The sequence below is a fragment of the Carcharhinus amblyrhynchos genome, chromosome 16, assembly GCF_965287045.1.
Source record: "Carcharhinus amblyrhynchos chromosome 16, sCarAmb.v2.hapA, whole genome shotgun sequence".
NCBI classification, from domain to species: Eukaryota; Metazoa; Chordata; class Chondrichthyes; order Carcharhiniformes; family Carcharhinidae; genus Carcharhinus; species Carcharhinus amblyrhynchos.
The window spans coordinates 50,724,781-50,739,041 of NC_137339.1; the positions used below are offsets into that span (position 1 = coordinate 50,724,781).

Consider the following 14,261-nt stretch of genomic DNA (forward strand, 5'->3'; position numbering starts at 1 on the left):
CAAAGAACTGTTCTGTTTCTGTAATAGCTCGTTAATGTCTTGGAGGGAGGGAGTTTAGGAGTGTGATATATGTATGGGACTACATATCCAAGCTAACACGACCCCTTTCATCTCTAGGGAGTCAAGGATATGCCCTATCCCCACAAATCCAGTATGTTCCATTGAGTTGGATAAGTGTTGCCTCCTCTAAAGTAATAAGAAATATTGCAAGATTAGTCATAACTGGGTGGACTTGGGCATAGCCAGGTGGTTTGGTCTACCATGTGTTCACATTCACTCATGCCCAAATTTTCCCCTTGGCCTTCCATGTTTCTAGCACAACATATCCCTTTTGGTTTTGATGTTGGCTGTTTTAAAACTGAAGTAGGAGCTGGTTCCCCTAGATTATAAATAGGTATATATATGTTTATATGATTTAAATTCCCTGCACAAAACTTACTGTTAAGAAATCCTTTCCTTTTCTCTCTACTGATTCCCCCTCCTGCATGTATGGGGATGTGTGAACATACCCAACACTTTGCCTAGTCAATCTAGCATATGCGTATGCTATACATAAGTAAGCTTTAACACGTACATCCTGAAGGCAACGCTGAAGAGCCACAGTTGCTGGTCTCATTTTATTCAAAATCTGTACATTCAATGCTAGAAGATATAATCATATGCATTTATTATAGCAGTGTCTACAACTTCTGTGTTACAATCAAACACAATTGTTGATCGATGTCAGGTAATAATACAGCTTGTTTACAAAACTCGCACAATCACCGCACACACTTGCAACTTGACTTGCTTTTGCATTGAGGGATGTTTTGATTGAAGCTGTGCCTTGAATTTAGTCTTTGTCATTGAGCTCCGGGTATCTTTGCAAGCATATAATCTGTAATACAATCCAGATAGCCTCACAACCTTAAATTTAGCCATCAGAATAAATTCAATCTAATCAGATTATCTCCACTTCTGCTATTAAATCATTCAATTGCTGGGTGAGGTTTGCTATCTTGGGGCTTAGCACCAGGGTTCAGTTTTAACTGAGTCCTGTGTCTCCAGCGTGGGCCACACTCTTCATCAATTAGGGCACATGTCTGCCCTGTAACCATCACATCAAAAGGCCCTTCCAGGCGAGTTCCTAGCCCATTTTTGTCTGTCATGAGTTTCACCGTTACCTCATCCCTCGGTGAAGGCAATTTAGGAGTACTTTCTTCTGCCAATTTCATCCAATCTTGGTGGTGCTGTTGCGTGATCACCTGCTTTTTAAGAAAACGTAGATGATCTATTAGATCCCTCCATATTCAATTCATCTTCTCAATACTGAGGGTGATATGATATGTGAAACTTCTGCTTTATTCCCAGCAGAAAGAGGAAAGACTCCTCTTTCAAAGCTGTCCCTGTGAAGTGAGTTCCCTTATCAAAATCCACCTGAAGAGGCATTCCCCACCTGGGAATTATCTCATTTGGTAATATCACAGCTACTGTTGTGGCTGTGGCATCTTTACATGGGAATGCTTCAACCCATCCAGTAAACTGATCTGCAATTACTAAACAGCATGCTTTTTCTGTACCTGTGGTAACGGCCCTGTAACATCCATTTATAAATTTTCCCAGGGTCATTTGGATCTGAGTTGACTTCCCATTTTAATGTTGCAGGGATGTCCTGGCACCACCAGGGTGTCTGTCTGTGCTTTATATGCTCTGTCTGAGGCCAGAACTCTCCATTCACCTGACGAAGAGGCTGTCCCCTCGAAAGCTTGTGAGAATATTATCAAATAAATAGGTTGGACTAAAACCTGGTGTTGTCAGACTTTTTACTGTGTTTACGCCAGTCCAATGCCGGCATACCCACATCATGACCACCAGGGTGAACAAAGAACAAAAATCAGCCCGGGAAACAGGCCCTTCGGCCCAACGAGCCCGCGCCGCCATCTCAACACCACCAGTCCACCTCTCTACCCATGACCCCTATCTAATGTTTTATGGCCATCCAGATTGAGGGAAACTGATTTAGGGACAATTTATTACTGCCAATCAGCCTAACAGCACATCTTTGGGGTGTGGGAGGAAACCGGAGCACCTGGAGAAAACCCACGCAAGCTCGGGGAGAATGCACAAACTCCCACAGACACCGGCCCAAATCCATGTGTCTCCACAGCAATCAGCGATAGTCACTGAGCTGTCGTCTTGCCCAGTATCTTGTCCTGTTTAGGCACACACTAACGACATGAAGCACTAGACCAATCTCGAACAACCAAGAGCAGCCCCAGTACGACCCATCACGTGTATGCCCCTCGTTGGACATGAGGTGGACCGGCTTAAAACCTGAATGAAAAGAGAAAAAACATTATTATCATACTATACCCATTTACATTACCAGGGATGCCCCAATGCTAATGGCCCTTATTTAAAAGGTTCTCCTATATCCACCCATCTCCAACTCAGTCATGTGCCTGTCTAAGTTATTCTTAAAGGACTCTAGCGTGTTTGCCTCCACCACCTTACTTGGCAGAGCATTCCATACCCCCACTCCCTCTATGTGAAAAACCTCCCTCTAATATCTGTGTTGTACTGCTCCCCCCTCACCTTAAGTCCATGGCCCCTTGTCCTACGTGTCTCTATTATAGGAAATAGCTTACCTCTGTTTATTCTATCTATACCCTTCATAATCTTATATACCTCTATTAGATCCCCCCTCAGTCGGCGTCTTTCATGGGAAAAGAGCCCCAATTTCTTCAACCTTTCCTCATACCCCAGTCCTTCCATACCAGGCAACATCCTGGTAAACCTCCTCTGCACTCTCTCCAGAGTCTCCACGTCCTTCCGGTAGTAAGGCGACCAGAACTGTACGCAGTACTCCAAATGCAGCCTAACCAACGTTCTGTACAACTGCAACATTAAACTCCAGCTCTTATATTCTATACCCCTTCCTATAAAAGCTAACATACCATAGGCTTTCTTCACCACACTCTCCACTTGCACTGCCACCTTCAAAGACTTGTGCACCCCCAGGTCTCGCTGCGACTCTATACTCCTTACGGGCTTACCCTTTATCATATGCACTGCAGACACCTCTGTCAATGCTAACATTTCTTCAATAAATCAAGCATTCTGTCCCTGCTTATGTGTGCTATTCCGTGATAAATCTTCAGCAGTGAATGTTGTGTTATTTCAGGAACTATTATTTTCCCTTCTCTCCTCCATATTCCATCATAACCTTACATTCCTCCATCTTTTTTCCATTGCTCCTATTCCTCTTCATCTGCTTGTTCCTGGATTTGTTTTACCTCAATATCTGGACTGTCCTCAGTTGCTGCAACTGCTAACTCATCAGGCTGTGTCCCAATCCTGTTTTACTAAGGCATTTACTGCCTAGTTGGCAAAATGGTTTCCTTGCTGCACTTCATTCTCAATTTTCCTGTGAGCTTGATCTTTTATCTAATATTGCTGCTTCTAAAGGAGCATTGGCTGTCTGGAATAAATTCCTGAGTATGCAGGCTATGGAGGATCATTTTTTCCCATCAAGGTGAGGGGCTGTGAACATTGATCGCTCACAAGACACAAGCGAGTGCCCCCACACACCGATGCATCCCTTTGACAACTGATTAACTGAGCAGAGTCACACCCCATCAGTCTCAATCTGTCCCTGGCTGCTGAGCAACTACAGCTGCCAGTATTCCAGCATTTTCTTCACAGAAAATGTGTTATGGTTTGGTGACCAAAGCCTGCTTCAAATCTGAAAAGACCTGTACTTCTGCATCTCCCCACTCTATCTTTTCCTAACTAGCCCTTCCTCCTTTTATCAGCTCCTGTAAGGGCTTTACCACTGGGGCATAATCTTTCACAAAATTCCTACAATAGTTAAAAAGTCTTCAATACTTGTCTTACCCCTTTTCCAGTGAAAAGCCTTTGTACACAAATAACCTTCCCCCGGTCCTTTAGAAACTATCTTTTTTTTCCCAAAATACTATAACCCAATAACGTCTTTGAAACTGAGATCAAATCTTTCAATTTGATCCCAGGCTATAACTTATTTTAATTGTTTGTTCTTGATTTAAATAACATCGTTTTATTAAGGTAACTAGCTTGCAGCACATTTTGTTATGTCAGAATCATCCCAAACTCAGAAAACAGTGTTTTGGGGTTTCACCTGCCCATTAGTGCCCGTTTTATCTCTTCTTTCCTTTAAGAAAACTTTGTTCCTTCATCGATTGTTATCATCTAAATTGTGTTCTACTTCCTAGAATCACTTTCACTGTTTCTCTTGAATCCAATGAATCCCACTTTTGATTCTGTCTTCCTCTGTTTACTATCAGTTCCTCTGTAATGTATCTTTTATCACCCTGTTCACTTTCCTTTCTCATTTATTCCATTGAATTATTTCCCTCATCTCATAATTACATTAACTATCAATTTGGTGTTATTTGGGCTCTCCCTTTAGTCTGGCATCTAATACAGCTTTCAACCTTCCCCTATTCAAAATTTACGACAGGGTTGCTTTATGTTCAAAATTACTCCTCCAGTTTTGTGGTTGATTCACTACTTTGCATATCCATGTCACATATTTTAACTAGATTGTATTATGGCAGTATAATAATTCCCATCATTAAACACGCACTCTTATTCTATTTTATGCAACTATCCTTTCTGTTAGATTTTTGATTTTATGTCGTAAAACTACTTCAAGTCTTATAATGCAAAAATCCATCCTGTCTGGGACAGAATGGGTTAATTCTCTGCTTGTTTCAGCAGGGGCAGAGTTAGTTCGCTCAGCTTGACATTATCACTTCGAACACTGGAATAATTCTTTACATTTATCTTTTCATTGTCAGTTCTATCAACAGTACGTTTTTGAAAGTAACAACAAGTTTGATGCAGATTAATCCAAAATTAAATTTATTTTTATCACTTTTAGATATCCCTACTAAATTAAAACTTCAATACTTAAATTTCTCCAGTTTAGCTCAAAATTTGCATGATTAATTATTTCTACAACTCTGCTTCCATAACCAATACAAGCAAATACAAAATCAAATTAACTGTGTGCTAAATGGTTAACTCTCCTTACGTGTAACGTAGATGTAACGTAACACCATCTTGAAATTGATTTTCCTTTCCCAACATGGCAGAGCTCAAATCTCTGCCGGATTCCTTTCTTGAAAATGACTATGAAGATAATTGCGTCTTCTCTCTGTGCCGCACACAGAAAGTCTATGCCCGCTTTTAACTCTTTGCTCCCCTTTCTAGACCAACCAATTTAACCTGTCTCTCTCTCTCTTTCTCACACAAGTTTCTCACAGGGGACCTGTACCCCTGGGACCTCTCCCTGCCAGTTCTCTCTCATGATCTTGTCCCTACCTCTGCAACCCCTCCCTGTGTGTTTCTTGCGCCCAAGCCAGCACCGTCTGTACGGACAGTCTAGCCACTTGACACCTCTTTGGCTTCGCTGCATAGGAGTATCCAAAAGTCCATCTCTGGCCCCCTATGTTTAAGCATAGCTTCTCTACAAACTCCCCTTCTACCCACCCGGCTTTTCGCTACGCTCCGTAGGAGTTCCAAGAGTCCTCCCCTGGCCCCTCTATGTTAAGTGTGGGCTCTTTACATACGCACTGCTTTTGCACCTCTTCCCCAGTCCAAGATACTCAACTTATGGCCAGATGCATAGCCTTCCAGCTACTGGGTGGTACTTAAAGAAAGTACTCACCCAACTTTTGGAAACACATCTCACTTCTGGTCACCAGTGAGTACCCTGCTATCGCAGTGCCAAATTGTAAGAGGAATTTTCTGAAAGGTGTTCCCCTTGGAGGACCTGTATTTGTTGAACCTCAGTCAGCCTTGTGTCCAACGAGGGGCATACACGTGATGGGTCGTACTTGGGCTGCTCTTGGTTGTTTGAGATTGGCCTAGTGCTTCATGTCATTAGTGTGTGCCTAAACTGGACCAGATACTGGGCAAGACGACAGCTCAGTGACTATCGCTGATTGCTGTGCAGACACATAGATTTGGGCCGGTGTCTGTGGGAGTTTGCGCATTCTCCCCGTGCTTGCGTGGGTTTTCTCCGGGTGCTCTGGTTTCCCCCCACACCCCAAAGATGTGCTGTTAGGCTGATTGGCAGTAATAAATTGTCCCTAAATCAGTTTCCCTCAATCTGGATGGCCATAAAACATTAGACAAGGGTCATGGGTGGAGAGGGGGACTGGTGGTGTTGAGGTGGTGGCGCGGCCTCATTGGGCCGAAGGGCCTGTTTCCCGGGCAGTTTTTGTTCTTTGTTTAACCAATACATAGACTGCAAAAGACAGTATATATTTAAAGAGCGAAGAGGAATTTATTTGCTAATGCATGCATCAGGAGAGAGACACAGTCGTTGAGGGTTGACTGTGTTCTCTGACCCAATATTGCCTGGTGAAATTATTATATTATTATGAACATTTCAATATCCCACCTCATCTCGTCAATCAGACTGGAGGACCCAATCACAACATCACACTTTATTACCACAACCAATAACATTCCACCTGTCAACAGTAATAGGAGATTATTAGTCTTTTACCCACTTCGGTTCCTTTCCCTTTACCTAGGAAACGTAACCAAGTCATTTCCAGTAATCAAGGCCATAACTAACACCTGTGATTTTTAGTTGGTGAAAGGAGTCACTCTTTTGCTGGAACCTGGGCCTCTTTTATCAGCTTGAGACTGCTCCAGCCTTGCTACCCATGAATGAATCCACTCCCTTACATACCAGACCTGTGATTAAATTTGCCTTTTGCATATCCAAAAACAGATAACAGAAGCTGCTTTGCTGTGCTGCATTGTATTAACAGAATTTGGCCTGCCTATCACTGTGTTTCCCACCATGCTGCATTCAGAACAAAGTTGGCCAAGGCGCACAACACAGGGTTGAAAACACACTTTAAGCTTATAACACGTAGTTAATTTGTGGATATAGTTTATAATACCTTTGCAATTTGTAATATTTTTGCACGTTGTTTCAGGCACATTGTGAATTCTTACCATATAAGGCACTTTATAATTACCTTAACCTAGTCTACTTATTACAGCAGAACTAAAATAAAGGGCCTGTTACTAGAATTCTATACTAGCCCCATCAGTAACTTGTGGATTGAATCTGAATGTTGGTTTTGTAGGACTGTTCCACACTAGTTTACTAATTAGGCTATTGGAGAAATACTTGTTTAATGAAATGTTTGCAGTAGTGTGCATTTTAACATTTCTTTAGTTTTCCAGAAATCTTGGATATGAGGTACACTCACTCTGTTCACACTCTGATATAATGCAGTTTAATGGTGTTCCAATATCAGAAACGACACAACTTGCAAAACACACTTTTGTGTGCTGTATTGAACATATTACATGTATTTTAATAATCATAGTAGAATTCTTTTTTGGAATTATACTGTTTAATTGAGTGGTGATTGAGTCAGTGCCTAAATATAATAGTGCTGGAGTCCAAAGTTGAAATCGCTCTCTCTTTCTAACTCTTTGATTGTTTAGGCAATCACTGCAATGGGCTTCAAGCAACCAACCCCCATTCAGAAAGCATGTATTCCTTTAGGTCTGCTCGGCAGAGACCTGTGTGCATGCGCTGCTACTGGAACAGGTAGGATATGTTTTGGTGCCTTGCTTGGTCATCCCCATTACATGAGGCAGGTAGGTAATCTCTGCACAGGAATGTGTTCTTGTGGAAACATTGTTGTGCCCAGTATTTCCTGTACTTAAGCCATGTTATTGTTATAGTGATATCACTGGCACCTGAACTCTTTATGACTGAGATTTCACCCAGCATTTCCTAAGCCTGGGCTATCCATAAATCACTTTTTTATTTGACTGATATGTTGCATATTTTCTCATTGGTTGTAAATTGTGAAGCTGAGGCAACATCCTGCATTTTTTTGTGATGATATTGTCAGAGTGTCATGTTCCTAGAGGATAGGTATGTGCTGTTGCTGTGTTAATTGTATCATTGATACTGGGCATTCTGCCCTGAATTTGTCAGTCTATGCTTTACAGCCCATATTGATCAACTGGGTTTATTTCCCAATTTCTCTCTACCTCTCAGTCACTCTCTGTCCCTCATTCATTTGCTGACTCTCCCACACTCAATCTCTCATTCTCCAATGCATGCTCGCCCTCCTCCCTTCCCCCACCCTTTCTCCCTTCCCATGCTCACCTGCTCCCACTCTGACTCACTCCCTCTGTGTCACACACAGATGCCTGCACAGAGAATCCATTTTTTTTCTCATCACGCAACCCTCAACCCACTGGCTTGCACCATCACTTCCAGCCTTTTCTGGCCCAGCAACAAGTTTCTCTCTTCCCCCACTTTCCAGAGCAGTCTCTCTTGCTATCTCTGCCCACTCCTCATAACTCACGTCCAGAACCCACTCCCAGTGTTGCTGCTGCTCCAGTCACAGAGTGCGTCTCTCCCACCCATGAGCCTATCGGCGGCAAGTGCGAGTGAGGATTGTTCTGTGATCGGAAGGGTTGTTTCTTTCACTGCACTTACTGGCATTTTAAAACTACTTCCAGAAACCACATTGGAAAGCTTCGCTGGCCATGCACTGGACAAGCTGAGATCCTTACCTTGGCCTAAATCTGCAAACATGCACTTTTCAACAGATGTCAGAGGCTCATGATTTCCCTCTTCCATCCTCCCACAACCCAAACCCTCCTAACTCTATCCCCACCCTACACCCCGTTCTTTACCAGACCAGGAGAACTGTGACCTCTCTTACCCATGAGCTAACACATCACAAAGTGTTGAAGCTAGTTGTCCTAGGCTGTATGCTCACTAGTGAAAAAACAAAGTAAAGAGCCTTTGGGATATTAACCCAATTCAGTGAAAATTCACTTGTCTGCTTCTTGGGATGAGGTGGTTATCTTATGAGGAAGGTTGAATGTTTGGCCTACTTTCATTAGAATTTTGAAGAATGAGAGTGAACTTACTGAAGCTTGTAAGATCCTGAGGTGACTTGACGGAGTGGGCACAGAGTTACATTTCCCCTTGTGAGGGTGCAGGTTTTTTGGAGACACAGTTTAAAAGAGACAGTTGTCCATTTAAGGCTAAGATAAAGAGAAATGTTTTTACTCTCAGAAGGTTATTAGTCCGTAGAATTTTCTTTCTCAGGCAAGTCAGGACATTGAATATATGCAAAGCTGAATTAAATAGATTTTTGATTGATAATGGATTCAGGAATTGGGGAGAGTGGAATTGAGGCCACAATCAGATCAGCCATAATTTTATCGAATGGCTGAGCTGGCTCGAGGGCCGAAAGGTTTACTTCTGCTCTGAATTCTTGTGTTCGTGACTTAACCAGGGAATTACTAGCGAGCTGAGGAACCCAGAATTTTACAAGTAGTTGTCTGCTTTATGGACGCATGAAAGGAATAAATCGTATTAGCTTATAACTAAAGTGATGGAGGCTGAGGTTTTGTGATGTCAGTATTTCATTTAGGTTATATAGGGGTAACATGAGCCTGCAGCTAGAGGCTGAAATTTAATTTGCTGTATACAGGGGGAAAATGGCAAAAGAGAGTTCAGATATAACTGCACACGGTATCAGGTCTTTGGATCACACTTAAGGCTATGAAAACATCTGAAGAAATTATAGGCTGGGTGAGGATATCCTGTGGAGTACCTTAGTATTTAATTTAAAACATTTTAAGCAAGAATATCTTATTTAGGTCCTTGATTAGAAACAAAAAGACTATGTATTGCCAAGCATCTAGTTTATTAAAGCAAGTGATAAAATTCTTGTCAGCGTATAATTTTTATCGTCCTTTTTCTCTATCCACTACTCCATAGGTAAAACTGCTGCCTTCATGCTGCCGGTTTTAGAGCGTCTGATTTATAAACCGCGACAGGCTCCAATTACTAGGGTATTGGTTCTAGTTCCAACTCGTGAGCTTGGCATCCAAGTGCACTCTGTCTCCAGGCAATTGTCACAGTTCACATCTATCACCCTCTGTCTTGCTGTTGGTAAGTTTGCACAGTGCGTCTGTATATATGGATCCATCTGTCAATGTCAGCAAATCAGGCACCATTGGCAGTGTGTGTGACTGTTAGCTGCTCTCTGCAGTGGTTTAGTAAGCAACTCAGTTCAAGTGCAATTAGCAGTGGGCAGCAAATGTCGGCCTTGCCTATGACACCTGCAATCCTTGAAAGAATAAAGAAAATGTGTACTTAAGGTTTCATATGTGTAGCTACTTCTGGATACTCCTTTGTAAGAAAAAAAATGTCCCTTTATTAGCAGTCAAAATTACAGAATAGGGGTCAGCATAGCATACAGTCATCAGATTTTCTGAGCCCTGTTAAGGAAGGACATATTGATCAAAATCTGGTGCATCTCCCCAGCAGAGGGAGATAGAAAATCTGTATCAAGTGGCTTGCTGCAAAGATTTTGCTTACATGGTGTTATTGGCATAACTTAGGAGTCTGCCCTGCAGAGAGAGAGGATAAAAATAGAGCAAGACTTTATCAAACACCCTATTCAAAGAAAATACTACCTTAAAGTACTGGCGGATAATGTCATGGTCGAAACATTTGCATAAGATACTGTTAGCAACATGGAATATTTTCATCTAATGTAAATATTCTTCAGGTAAATTTAAAAGATTATACCCTTACTACATTTTTGCTTTTAATGTGAAAGTTCTGCTGCAATCACCAAATTTCATTTTGCAATCAATCCTAGATACAGCACATGTATATTAGGACAGTAACTTCATTGCAGTGTTAATGTAAGGCTACTTGTGACACAAATAAATAGACTTTATTATATTAATGCATTGTAACTTTCCAGCGTGGGAGGCTTGGGAACAAGTGATTTCAGGATTTTCTAGATTTTAGAATGATGTTAAAATGCTTAATCATGTGTGTGAACCCAGAAAACACCATAGATGTAAATATTTATCTGAAACCTAAAACATTATAAAATGGTAACATAAATTGTTTTATTTATCCAACTACTGTATCTTCCGTGTTTTCACTCCCAAAACTCGATTTCAATGATGTTGCAAGTCTGCTCAGAACAATCCAGACAATGAAGAGAGGTTACAGTGTAATTGTTTCCCAACAGTATGAAAGAAGGAATAAAGAGAGTCCACTTTTCAGCACTCTCTTCTCATTCAATTTAAAGTTGTTGTTTCCCTTTACATTGATATTCTTGCGATTGTCCTGATGAGTGCAAGATTAAAGGCTTTGACAAATGTCTTTTTCAGCAATAAAGATAATGTAAGGTGGATGGAATGCTGCACAGCTGCCCTTTGATAGGAAAGCTTTAGATATATATCTGAAATGCCCTATTTGCTTCCAGGTGGATTGGATATAAAAACCCAAGAGGCATCCCTGAGAGTGGGACCTGATGTTCTCATTGCCACACCTGGCCGACTGATTGATCACCTTCACAATTGTCCATCCTTTGACCTCAGCCGCATTGAAGTCCTTATTCTGGACGAAGCAGACAGGTGAGAAGCAACCTTGTCCTTAATTAAAGAAGTGGGAGGGAAGGGGCCACACCATCTATCGGTGGGTAAAGCCAAATTGCCCCATAATTATGTGAATTTCAGATTTCCGTTTCAATTACACTAACTGACTATTAACACCCCTTAAAAATAAAAAATTACGACAAAGTAAAACTTGAAAACAAATGGAGAGTGGTTTATGTTGAAGTCCAGTTCCCTTTACTTACCCCATCCCTATTTGTCCAAGGTAGTCACCAGAACAGGTAAATGGGGCTGACTATTTGTCTTTCTCTTCCCAAGGATTGGATCCAATGTTCCTCCAGACACTACTGCTGTAAGCAACAGCATTTTGTGACTAGGTGATGTTGCTGACTACTAGCTGATACTCAGTAAGATGCCAGGCAATAGTTTCTGCAGTGGTTACATGGAGCTCTCTCAGTCCCCTGCTGAATTTTGTCAGGGGGCAGACTTTAATGATGTGAGAGAGAGATTAGGGTGCACCACAGTTGCAATCTGGGCTCCCAGCAATTTGCCACACAAAGGTCTTGGCCAGCGCAGAATTAGTTGAGGAGTGCCCAATGTTGACATGGCAGGCTGCGGAATCTGTGATGAGAAAATGTTTTTTAATAGTGACATGTTGGTTCCATTCCATGCTGCCATAGGGCCTTTGCTGTTATTCCTTGGCACAATGGTATTAGCCATACAGGCTGGTGTGATGGGAGGTGAGTAGCCAATGAATTGGTACATCCTTGTCTTATAGCAGGCTTGGGTTGATGTAGACCTTTTCCGGGAGCTTTCTTGTTGCAGTCTCCCTCCACATGTGAGGGGGTGGGATATTGCTCAGGATTGGGAGCCGAGGGATTTGATTTGATCAGAGGATGCCCAAAATGTTGCACTGAGCATTTACAAGACTGGTGTGGGGTGAGTAAGTACCATACTGGTACACAGTGCTCTGAAGAAAGTAGACAGTGGCAAAAGCTGAGGTGCTTAAGATTTGAGTATTTCGACCCATGAAGAGCCAGCAAGTTTGCTGAGGAGGGTTGTCTCACATTTTGATCTTTGCTGCTGTCTTGTTTTTTTTTGTACATCAGTATTCAGTCAAGGGTGGTACCAAGATAAAAGGGATGTTGCTTATGATTTCAGTCTCTTGCCTTTCAAGATGTTGAGTTCCCTCTTGGCTTTGGCATTGTGGAGATAGAATATACTTGAGTTCTGTTGCTGCTGGGGTGAAGGCACCCTGTTTTACAAGAGTTGGCCAGGTTTGCAACATCACTGTTCAGTATTGCCTCTAATTTAGAAAACGCCCGAGCCTGAGAGGCACAGTAAATATCATCAGCAAATAAAAACTTCTGAGACAGGGTTGGAGACAGATCATAGATCAAGAGATTGAAAAGGGTTGGGGTGAGAACAGATCATTAAGGAAGCCAGTGGGACTGTTTCCTCCAGGCACTTGTCTCACCACCCATGTGCACCCTGGACTGACTGTTTTGGAGTAATAGTCCAGTGGCTTCAGTAACCCACACAGGGAAGACTCATGAGATTTTGACAAGGAAACCAGTGTGCCACACCGTGTTGTATGCTACAATGAGATTGAGAAAGACAGTGCTTGTTTTGAGGTTGTTTTCAAAGTCATTTTCAATGAAAGCAATTAGAGCAAGAAAAATTAAAACCGAAGTTCAGTTGTCATTTGTTAACTGTTATGTGATCCAAATCCTGATGACCCATCAGTGCCAGAGATTGCATGTATCTACAAAACAGATGAGGAAAAGTGAGTATCCTTAAAAGGGACATTGTTCAATGTCAAACTTGAATGTTTTAAGTGTGCAGTCTTCTGATTCCTGAATTCACTTAATGCAGTGTCAAATGGCTTATATAAAATTCAATGTTTTTGGATGGTAAAACTTTACAAAAGATGTTAAAAGCAGTAATATTTTGATGCGTTTGACATGGTAGCCTCTAGGAACATTAACTTAGTTGCAGTGAGCTATCACTTTTACAATAAAGGCTGCACTGGAGTACTGTATTAGTATCTAATTTGGAATAGGAGGAAAGTTTATTCTTAGCAGTCTACTTAAGGTGAACCGCAATGTAATAAAGCTTTGAAAGTTTTAGTTTTTAGTATGTCAATCACGATGCTTTGACTTGGTTCTTACAAATGTTCAATTCTGGCTAGGTTGTGTAATAATTATTCATCTGTATGTTCAGATCACAGCCATTTCTAGTGAACCTGTTCCATTGTTCATTGAAAATTTTCTTGAAAATTGTGCAATCTTTTAAGAATCCCTCTGCCTCAACCAGCTTATTCATTTCTGTGGCTCTTCACTACTACTACTATTCCAAGGACTGCCACTGAAAGTAAACTTCGAAAGACCAAGTTGTTTGGGGCAAATCTTCCAGTAAAGTATTAAAATCTGGCAAGGCTCTGGGAGGCTTCGTTCAGCACGCATTCCATTATCATTTACACCAGTGATGCAGTGTAAGCTTCTATTTATGGGTATGCTTGTTATACCATAGGTGAGAGCTTTGGTCCAAACTTTTGGGACTGATATTGTGCAAAGCAATTCTAAGAACCTACAAAATTGGCTTCTTGACAGAAGCCAGAGGGTGACTGTAGAGCATTGTTTTTCAGACTGGAGGCCTGTGACCAGCAGTGTGCCTCAGGGATAAGTGCGGATCCACTGTATTTGTCATTTACATTAATGATTTGAATGAGAATATAGAAGGCATAGTTAGTAAGTTTGCAGATGACACCAAGATTGCTGGCATAGTGGACAGTGAAGAACATTATCTCT

General features: G+C 41.6%; 1 protein-coding gene across 1 annotated transcript in view; it reads left to right on the forward strand.

Annotated features, from left to right (window-relative positions):
- The window catches only part of ddx27 (DEAD (Asp-Glu-Ala-Asp) box polypeptide 27), a 55,373-nt gene that overhangs the window by 18,851 nt on the left and 22,261 nt on the right, over positions 1 to 14,261 (forward strand). The window contains exons 7-9 of the mRNA XM_080205073.1: positions 7,501 to 7,606; positions 9,812 to 9,985; positions 11,322 to 11,472. Coding sequence (XP_080061199.1) covers positions 7,501 to 7,606; positions 9,812 to 9,985; positions 11,322 to 11,472 — 431 coding nt within the window. The remainder of the gene's footprint in view (positions 1 to 7,500; positions 7,607 to 9,811; positions 9,986 to 11,321; positions 11,473 to 14,261) is intronic.